This window comes from Lineus longissimus, chromosome 8 (genome assembly GCF_910592395.1).
Source record: "Lineus longissimus chromosome 8, tnLinLong1.2, whole genome shotgun sequence".
In the NCBI taxonomy this organism is placed as follows: domain Eukaryota; kingdom Metazoa; phylum Nemertea; class Pilidiophora; order Heteronemertea; family Lineidae; genus Lineus; species Lineus longissimus.
The window spans coordinates 12,134,361-12,145,028 of NC_088315.1; the positions used below are offsets into that span (position 1 = coordinate 12,134,361).

The 10,668-nt window shown below is 42.0% G+C and overlaps 2 protein-coding genes across 2 annotated transcripts; one reads left to right on the forward strand and one right to left on the reverse strand.

The window, feature by feature from the left end:
- Positions 1-4,596: 4,596 nt before the first annotated feature.
- Positions 4,597-5,112, reverse strand: LOC135492643 (putative nuclease HARBI1). Its single transcript, XM_064779209.1, has one exon. It carries the CDS (start codon positions 5,110-5,112, stop codon positions 4,597-4,599), a length of 516 nt encoding a protein of 171 aa, XP_064635279.1.
- Positions 5,113-7,372: 2,260 nt separating this feature from the next.
- LOC135492644 (cyclic GMP-AMP synthase-like receptor) lies at positions 7,373-8,737 on the forward strand. The gene has a single exon (XM_064779210.1). The coding sequence runs from the start codon at positions 7,373-7,375 to the stop codon at positions 8,735-8,737; it is 1,365 nt and encodes a 454-aa protein (XP_064635280.1).
- The last annotated feature ends 1,931 nt before the right edge of the window (positions 8,738-10,668 follow it).

The window sequence follows — 10,668 nt, forward strand, 5'->3', positions numbered from 1 at the left end:
GCTTTGGTGTTTTTGTACGAGAAATTGGCAAGGAGATATTTCTTGATCGCTGCCAGAGACAACCTGTGCGTTCGTTCAATGCAGCGACGGCTTTCTTCACCATCTCCAAAGTTGGTAGGTGATCAGCAGACTTTCTTGGCTTGGTTGTTGTTTGGCAGCAGGGTCGGGGTAAAAGCATATGTCATTCTGATGATGATATAACGTAAATTTCAAATAAAACGTGATAGACACAAGTCGTGGATTTTGTTGGCAATTTGCCGACGTACGAGAAGGCACATAAGTTAGGTAATCAGGCACGCGCTATACGTACACTCCGTACGTAGTGGACCGGCCTCGTTCCTCAACCAAATTAGGATGACGCAATGGGCTGCCCAGGGGGTTTAGCAAAAATAATTCATGTTCCGGTTTGCCACAAAATGTGGTTTATCTTCCTGAGTTACTCTGCGAAAAAAAAGTGGAATTGTTCCTTAGTAGAAAAAATTATTATCAACAAGACAATGTTAGCACCAAGTTCTCTACCTGAATGCCTTTATTATTGACTTGCATGTTGTGGTTGGTTTTGTAAGGCCCTTTGGTCATGTCAGACTTAGCACTAACTATATCCCTCGTACAAGCGTGAATCGTTTCGACCAACTGTGAGATGTGAGAGACCCCTATTGGCGGATTTGTGTGACTTTATCTTGCCTGCCTAGCTGCTGCCTATATTGCCCCTTTAAACTTGTTTTTTTAAAGAATTCCATTGGTCGTTTTGAAAACGATGATTCTACAGATACCCTAGGCGGCCAAAAGCCTACTTCTGGTGTTATTCTTGTAATGTACGCCAGTAGCAAGTGCGGAGGGCAACTATTTTGGTGACAAATAATTCTATGTTCAATATTAGCCCGTTCTACACGAGGACAGTTGGATCCGGCTTCGAGCCAGCTCGAGGCGGGTCAGGATTGACAGAAGTGACCTGACCCGAGGCGCGTTAGCACTGCAATCTCGAGTCACTTGAGGCGGGTTGGAGCCACTTCAAGACGCTTAATCTCTCGTGTAGAACCGATCTGGCCTCGAGTCACTTTGCGCACGGTACTAAAATCGAGTCGTGCGGTATATAGCAGTTCATGAAAACACGCGCCACCATGCGACGGGTTAGTGGTTTAAGTGGCCTGAACTGACCTGGGGCCGGCGATTTGATCCGTCTCCGTGTAGACAGCGCAAAGCCAGTTACAGGTGATCCGGCTTCAAGTGGCTCGAGGTGAGGAGGGCTAAAACCGTCCTCGTGTAAAAGCAACTAATAACAGCTCATTCAGAGCGCATTGATCCGACGGAATGTTTATTGCTGTTTTATCCTTTGTTATGATGTTATGATGTTTAGGTGCCGTAATTATCATGCAATTATTTGAAGGAGGTAATATTTCACCAACATTTTGTGAGAAGTTCATTCTGTAAGGACTGAATAAAGCATTTAGTATCATAAAGGAATAGGCCTATCATGCCATTGGGTATTTCAAAACGTACTACGTGCACGGCGGCGTCACGTAATTGTACGATCAGAAAACGCATGAAGTTTAAAACTTGAATGATGTACATTTATTTAAACAGTCCTGTTGTGTAAACAAATTATAGGCTAATGATTCTTTTAAACTTTAAGTATGGAATATTTTTCAAAAATCAAAATAGCGTTGTTGATTCATTAGAGGGCTTGGTAGTGTGAGCAAGTCTTCCCACTTTACTAACCATTTTTCTTCTTCAAACGATGGTTGTTGGCATGAACAAAACAAAGGATGAATCTTGGGTTTGGATTAAAACAATCCTAACCCGGCATTCTTGTTTTGACCGGTCCTCGAAAGACAAATTTGGAATAAATTGAAATCGTGTGCTTAAACACCACTGAGCTCCCTCAACGTGCGATACCGTAATTATAAGAAAACGAAAACAAGGCACAGAAAAAGTGAAAGTCAGTGGGGTGGGGGGGGGGGCAGTGAAAAAATGATTGCCATTGCTGCAACACTAGAACGGAACAATCCAAAAGAGAGATACAGCAAAGTCTTCATAGAGAAGAACGATTTGTAACGTTCACATCAGACTTTTTAGTAATTATCACTGTTATACAGAGTGGATATAATTAATTAAACTCCCAGAATAACATCGAACATGGTAGTAGCACACTTTGCCCGGTTTTCACCCAGTTTTGTCAGTTTTCGCAATGCCTTGAAGAAATTAAGCGCTGAATTTGCCGAGCGTTAGGTTAGGCATCCATTTCTGCCAGAGATAGTCCGGGAGCTGAGCGACTTTTATTTTACATGCAAGCTACAAATGATTTGAATGTGTTGAGGGATAGAGTACGCCTACCTGACCTCTAGAAACCCAATTCTGAAGTTTTTTCTCCAGTGGTGGGTGTAGGATCGAGATTTTTGTTAATGGCTTCATCATTGGACCACGAATGGGAGTTCTGTATAGGAGCACAAGCATCAATGTACACGTTATTATTGAAAGGTTGGATTTAGACCTCACCATTTTTTCCGAATATGCCTACTTAAAAAAAACAAGTATCAGAAATCTTTAAAAAAAGAAATCACAAATGAATGGTATCAGGTCCCCTCCGGATCATGGGAGGGGACCTGATAACATTCATTTATTGGTGGGGGGATGTCCTGGGAGGGGGGGGGGATCAAATGAGTGGCCTCTTAATTACCATGCATGAATCAGCTTAAAATTCACACAACTTTTTATCTTTTATTTTCAGATAATGTTCTCGTGTGGGAAGTAGGCGACAAATTAGATGAGCTGAAGAGGAAGTGCGCCGAATTAAACGCCCAATTCTCCTCTGTGACAACCGTCAAGTTTCATGTCGACTTCCAGCAATCTGAGCCGAAAGATCATGAAGATGCCGCCGGGGAACTGTCAGCAAGGGCTGTGGCAGTGTACATCGAGGGCATAGAGTCAAAGCGGAAGTCGAAGAAATGAAAGAAGTCTTCTAAGAAGACCAGCAATGCCCCAAACTCTGAAAGTGACATGGGGTGTAAATGCTATTGCCCGGTCACAGCATGCCTTTCTCGTACAGGAGCTTAAGAACTCGAAAATCAAGGAAATACTGATGTTGGCAGAGCTTGAGGAGATTCGTGGGAAGGACAGCACTCATGTAAGTGAACAATGAACGATGAACAATGAACTGTTGAACAGTTGAACAAAGGATTATTGAAAGAGTTAAAATTGGTTGATAAATATTTTATTAATTGACTAGAGTTTTAAACAAATTGTAAATACAATTAAATGTTGATCCATTTATGCGATAATCATTTTCAGTATTATCTTGAATTGTTCTGACTGCAGTATTGCATGTTGGAGAATACTGACAGAGTAAGAACCCTATTGTGTAACATAAAGTAGTTTATAACTATATTTTCAAATGTTTTTGAATATTATGGCCAAGAGCTTATTCCACTTCTCTGTCACATTAATTCATTGACTCATTTCATTGCATGAGGTCTTCTACTGACGGTTCAGTCTCTTGTACATGGATCATACTTTTGCTATAACCCATGGCCATATCCCATTGCTCAAAAGAATGTGTTTGGCACATATTCCCTAGCGGCTCGTCCATTCTGATGTCCTTGATAGACCTCCTCCTCATCACTACTGCTGTCATTGCTACTGCTGCTGTCATTATCACCACTGTCCTTTAGTATGTGCAGCCGCCTGTCTACACAAATGTTGTGAAGTACCCCACAAGCAACTATTAGGCCTATGTTACATACCCGGTCTGGCTGCATGCGTGTCCCCCCTTTTAATACATGGAATCTTCGTTTCATAATCCCAAAGGTCCGTTCGATTATATTTCGGCATCTGATTTGGGCTGTATTGTACTGTCTCTGACTTGGGGTCCCTGGGTTGAGATATATGGTGTCAGCAAATATGGTTTACATGGGTAGCCACTGTCCCCCAGCAGATAGCCTTGAAGTGCATTCCTCTCTAGGTGCTGGGCAATCTCACTCTCTCTGAAGATATGGCTGTCATGGGTTGCCCCTAGTTAGCGCGCTACTCTGTTGGTGAGCTTTTCTGAAAATATAGATTGAAAACATATTGTCAGATTAGCAGCAAAAAGCTTCAATTACGTTATTTATCCATCACAATTAACAATAATTGAAAAAAGGCCACAGGGTGCATGTTACTATGTGACAGTGACACTCTGTATATCATATTTAAAATTCATCAGTTTATTCATTAGGTACACCCCTTATTAAGTTTGGTGAGGGGTAGATAGGTAGGTTACATACCAAACCCAGATCTCACCTGGTCATGTCATTAATTTGAAATCGGTGAGTGTTGTGTTTTTGGCTGAAGATTTACTCAGTCAGTCACTGATCAGCCATGCAGTTGATGCTGTACAGTGTACTGTGTGCTGGCCTACACACACTACAGAGAAACAAACACTGCCGACAGCATATAACAGGCCAGTCTAAAGACAGTGGCCGAGAAAACTCTTCTCTCTCTCTCTCGGGGGGGGGGGGGGGGAGTAGCTATAGGATGCTACTCGCCTTCATGATTGCAAATGCCCTGTACATTTATTGAGTAGAAATGCTTCCTTCAAAAAAAGGCAGCCTCATACAGCATTTAGGTGAGCCATGGCCTCAGCAACTTCTCTGGTGGATAGGGGGCTTGGATTTTGATGTGGGTCCCATCCACACATCCAATGACGTTTGGAAATCTGTGTTTCTCCATAAATGTTTGCTTGATGTGTCTTCGCTCCCCTGCATCAGGCCACCTGATGAACCTGTCTTTTTGTTCCACCAGGGATGCAGCCACCGTTTGGATGATTCTCGATACAGTCCCCTTATCTATGCCAAAAATGTCACCAACATCGTCCAGAAAAGATCCGGATGCAAAGAATTTGAGGGCGACCAACACCTGTGTTTCCACATTCGGGCTGTGATTTTTGTCCGTATCCCTCATCAAATCATCCCTCACCAAGTCACAGAAGAAATGTATGCCTTCAGAATTGAATCTATACTTTTTCTGCAATTTTATCTCACTAAATTCCTCCAACGGCAATGGTCTGTGGCGGAAATTACGCTGAAATCTGCGATTTTGAGCTGGAAAGTCCAGGAGCAGCATCCTTTGCGCAGCCATCTTGGATGAAAGAGCAGACGACAAATGCTAGCGGTGGCTTAGCAAGGAAATAACGGTGCCCCCTGGGCCCGCTAAATATGACCAGATTTAGCCGGGAGATAATGACCCGCTAAGCAAAAAGAAGATTTGAACAACCCAATGAGCGACTCGCTAAAGTTAGCTGGGATTTATCCTGGACCTAGCCAGTTACTAAGAGTTAGCGGGGCTTTGAACAACCCAGGCAATAAATGTATTGCCAACATATAGAAACATGGTGCCTCTAAGTGAGATATGCATGATTCTATTTGTTTTTTCTGTGGCAGTGTGGTTGAGAATGACTTTCTATGTATATTGCCTTGATTTGCCTTGATTTCCATAGAAACCAGTATAAAATGTAAATTCCTATAACATGTCAAAATGAGGCTCTTTAAAACATGCTCATCTCACTCAGAAGCACCATGTTTTTATCTGTTGGTAATACATTTATAGGGTCTAAATCCAACCGTTTAATATTTACGTGTACATTGATGCTTGTGGTCCTGTACAGAACTCCCATTCGTGGTCCAATGATGAAGCCATTAACAAAAATTCTAACCCCTCTATCTCGATCCTACAACCACCACTGGAAAAAACTTCAGAATTGGGTTTCTAGAGGCCAGGTAGGTGTACACTATCCCTCAACACTTTCAAATCTTTTGTAGCTTGCATGTTATGCAGTATTATTGCTAAATACTGCTAAAATAAACGACTGTCCAAACACAGCCAGTCACCCTGTTTGATGCACATCTGAATTTTAGTTCAGAAAAATGTCACACATGTTAAACTTTTGATCACTACAATTTTTCACGTTAAATAAAAGTCGCCTTGCTCCCGGACTATAGAATACAACTGGTCACAAATGTCATCCGATAGTGATTGAATAAAATGTAAAACAATCAAACTATCAAAAGAGTAGTCGCAGTTCATAATTATTTTGCTCATAATTCTTGTGTATGTGATGTGGGCTACAGAGTAGGTCCTGTATCACAGGGGACATTAACAGTACTACATGTAATGCAGCCACGTATTTAACAACAAATAGGGCTATTCATGTGGCTTTTATGACTGACTAATCACCATGATGGTGATGTGACGAATTCGTCTTGTCCTAATTCATCTTGTTTTCAAGTTGTGACTTTAGTGTCAGTCTCTTCGGATTGGTAGCACCACTGTTCTGGGTCAAACGCCGCCATCTCCGAACCAGTCAACATGTACCTTTCTTTTCTCTCCAAACCTTTGTAAATTTTCATCCTTTATATTCATGTTGTGTTCATTAAATTATTACTGTTGGATTTCCATGTTTTTGTGCATCATTCTGAGGCCACGATACCCTTGCGAGCCACTGTATCGTGACAGGTGATAAAAGAGCTTTTGTGTTCTGAGCTGTTAAGCACAGGAAGATTTGACACCCTTTCACTAAACTCTCAAAAATTTAATGTATTCTACAATATACACCTCGTATTTTGCAGAACACATCCATGTGAACTGGAATCTAAATACATAAGTGTATTCCAGACATTTCGTGCGCATGCAGTGATGATATTATAAGTATAGTGGCCTGAAGGCTGGAAGGTGACCAGGTAACTGTTATATGTCCGTCCTTGTCGTGAAGGATACCTTGTAGGACAATGGAATCACGAGCCTCACAAGTGTGCTTTACTCTCTTTTTAAACTTGTGCAGTACAAAACATTCCCGCCAAAAACTTGTAAAATTTCTCCAACAGCAGCTTGTTTTCCCTCAGCGCCGATAGTTGCGCTCCTCGATTCAGAATGAGCATTATGATAATAAACTTAACCACCCGCCGGTAAAACAGTTCTTCCCAAGAGTGTCATTAAACACATACCTAGCACTATTTCATTGCCTTGGGGCGGTGCGTGGCAAAGTTGCCATTATTTATCGAGAGTGACACATACCTGTGGATCAAGCAACAGTGTGGCAACCCGAATGGTTTGATTCGTGCCTTTATGGATCTTTCACATTGTCAACGTAGCTCCGACTTTCAACAATCAAATTTGACACCACGTATACTGAGACGAGAATAGAACGATCGGCTCTATTTTACAATTTAGGATAGGATTATCGAGTACCTTCAGTTTCACGGTTAGACGAAATGTAGCTGATCCAATTCACGTATCGTTGATGTATGGATTAGTTTTAATAACATTCGATCGTGTTGGTGCGATATTTCTTGGTATGATGCCTCATTTTCATTCCACTACAACTAAGGAACAAAAGCAGTGAATGTCGCAGCAAGCAGACCCAGGAAAAGACATCTACGAATTCTGCCTGCGGAGGTTCAGTCAGGTTACCGGCTGGCTCTCAAACCTTCGCATCAAACCCAATTCAGTACACCCAAGTGCGGAGCAACCCGTGCCAGAAATAAAGGTTCCTTCAGTGAGTCCGTCTGAAATCTCTGAAATCAAACAATTTTATCAGGAAGACGATGGGAAAGTACATTACTGTGACGAACTTTTAAAGTTGGATGGAGACATCCGCGTGAGTCACCTTCCACTAAAAGTGAACTGTGCGGAAGTGACGGTCTTGACTACTGTTGATCGTCTGCTGCAGGCCACAAGCAAGTACGATCCCAGGTTTACGTTCTCTCTCATGCCTTCAGGAAGTTTCTACCAGGATTTGAAAATAGGATCGCCCGATGAATTTGATTTTCTATTGTGCCTTGACAATTTGTCTATGTGTGAAGTTCAAAAGATCCCAGAGTATCATATTTCGACAGATGGGATTTTGTGCTTACTCGTCAAAGAGGTGCCGGCTTCATGGCACAAATCGGATGAGGAAAAGTTTATTAATAAGATGTTCGGGACAAATATGTTGTGTGGGGATGCAATTAACCAGGAGATTGTCGACTTATGGACTTTCAAGCTCAAACATGTGCTCCCACATCGAGCCAATTTTAACACTGTGTCTCTTGAGCTCCATGACTCGACAATCCAGGTGAAACTACGTTGGTCAGGTTACGATAATGTCTACCACTACATTAAGGTTTCCATGACTATTGCCGTCAGAAGTCACTCACAGATGTTCGGGGATTTCTGTTCTGATCTGTCCACTCTCAATCCCGCGATCCATCCTTTTGGTAAGATGGTTGAGATTATCAGACAGTCCCCTGTTGTCCTCACCCCGGCAAGTGCATGGGCCTGGCGGGTCTCAAACCATTACTGTGAAAAGGTTGTCCTGCGGTACCTAGACGCGATCAGCCCTAACGTAAAGGCCTGCTTACGAGTCCTGAAGAGTCTCCGTGATCTGTCCTTGCGCGACGAAATTGATGGTGTTCACATCGTCGACACCATCACCTTGAAGACACTTCTATTCTGGGAGGCGGAGGAGTTCTATAACGCCAACTATTGGTCCCCACAAAACCTTCCCGACAGGATCATCAACGTCCTTAAGCGTCTCAAAGCAGCCGTGGACAGACACTTTCTGCCTGATTATTTTGTTGAGACTGTGAACACTCTACCAGCCGAGCTGCTCTTGGAGTTGCCATTATATCAAAAGTTTCAGGAAACCGTGAAGCTCCGTGTCAATGCATTAATTGACACCATGAGTCAGCGAAATGACGAGGATCCCATATATATAAGTTGCAGATAATAGCATCGTGCGAAGGAACGCTCGCATATGTGGGTGTCGTTTAAAACGCCGAAGACAGTGTCCTTGGCTTGGAGATTTGATGTATTCAAAAATCGGATTGTAGAGAAGTTTTAAAGAACAAAGAATGCTGTTGACAATTCAGGATGATGTTCACAAGTTTTGAATTGTGGATATTCTTGATATTGCACCAGTCGAATTGTTATAGTTACGCTGAAGTTTATGGGTATTTTGTTTCAATGTATCCTGATCATTTGCGATAATTGTCAATTTTTTGTAATTTTGTTTGAATTTATGGTGCTCATTACGTTTCAGCAAATGGTCAGAATTGCAGGGGAAGTAGCACATTTCCGCAAATCTGGGTATCAATCTCTTGCAGCAGCCAAGTGCGCACATGTGACCCCCAACCTTTTAAAATGACATTGATTCAAAATCCTGCATTAAAATGGGCTTTGTTTACAATGTTTTACTGGGATTTATTTGAGTTCCCCTACGCGTGAAAAGGGATACGCGCATGTGTTCAACATTGTAAATAAGTGAATCTGGCCAATGTGCCTCAGGTTTGTCCTGATATCAGTTATGCAACCACATGCGCGTGAACGTAAGAACGTACAAGAAACCAACACGATGGTCCATTCTTAAGACAACAAAATGTACCTGGTGTTTGTCATTTAACTGAAACATGACACATGAGCCGAATATATATGAAATACCAATGTTATATTCTGTCGGTCTTTGTGTGTCTTGTCACGTGTTCTCTCATATGGTCATTGATTTCCTCGGCCGAGTTCGTCTAAGACCGGAGGGCAGCGTAAGAGTGTCACGCGGTATTAAGTCATATTTGAAATTAACATGTCGTGTAGTTTTTACTATCTCCTGATTGTCGAGTAAAGGTCTCCTAGTTATGTTAATTTAGTTTGAGAACAATTTATTTAAACCCACGCGATGGTCCTTGTTAACATAATTACTCTAGACTCGCCGATCTACGACCATTTCTGGATATATGCAAGCCAAGCCCCCTTAGATATTGGGCCATATAAATAAAAACTAGCATTTTTCGGAAACAAATTCTTCAAGTAGAAGCAGTATTAGCTAAAAGTAAAAGATTATGCTTGATTTTGTATAAATAATGTGGACCTTTTACTGCAAATGCTTTGCTAAAAGTCTTCAAGCAAATGCTTAAAAGTCATTCTTATGAATGGTCTGTGCTGGTAGTCTATTTCATCTTGTGGTTAGTTTGGTATTGTAGGGAGTTTCGAGGTCTCCTTAGGGAAAGATGTCGGCGATAGTGGTGTTCGGTCCTCGTTGACACACTTTAGCGTTATTATCACCCGACTCGTGCATGCTGTCATATTCGGACATGTATTCATCCACTGGACTTCTACAACGACTTATAATTATATCAGCGATATCAGTTTGATCGGCAAACATTCTTCTTGGGAGGAATGACCTCGAATCGAGACCTAGGAGGAATTACGCGCTGCCTCCTGAGTTAAAATTGCTTGCAACTCTACGGTTTTGCAATTTTTACGCTTGCGGATCATTCCAACAGGTTACTGGTGATACTGTCCACATTTCCCAGCCAACCATAAGTCGAGTAATTGCAGAGGTAACAACCTCACTGAACCAATTTCTGAAACAAGATGACATTCCGCCATTATCTGTTTTTATAATCATATTCCTCGATTTCACGGTGTTATCGGTGTGGTTGATCGATTGCATACAACGTATTTGGATTCTAGGACCTTCGTTTCATGAGTGGAGATATGTAAACTGGGAAAACTGGTACTCAATCAATGTGCAGGTTGTTTTTGATGCACATTTTGGGTTTGTAAATGTTGCAGCTAGATGGCCATGTAGCACCCACGACTCCGTTGTGCTCCGAGAAAACGCAGCAGCAGATATTATGAAACGTTGGCAAGGGTATAAGGTCA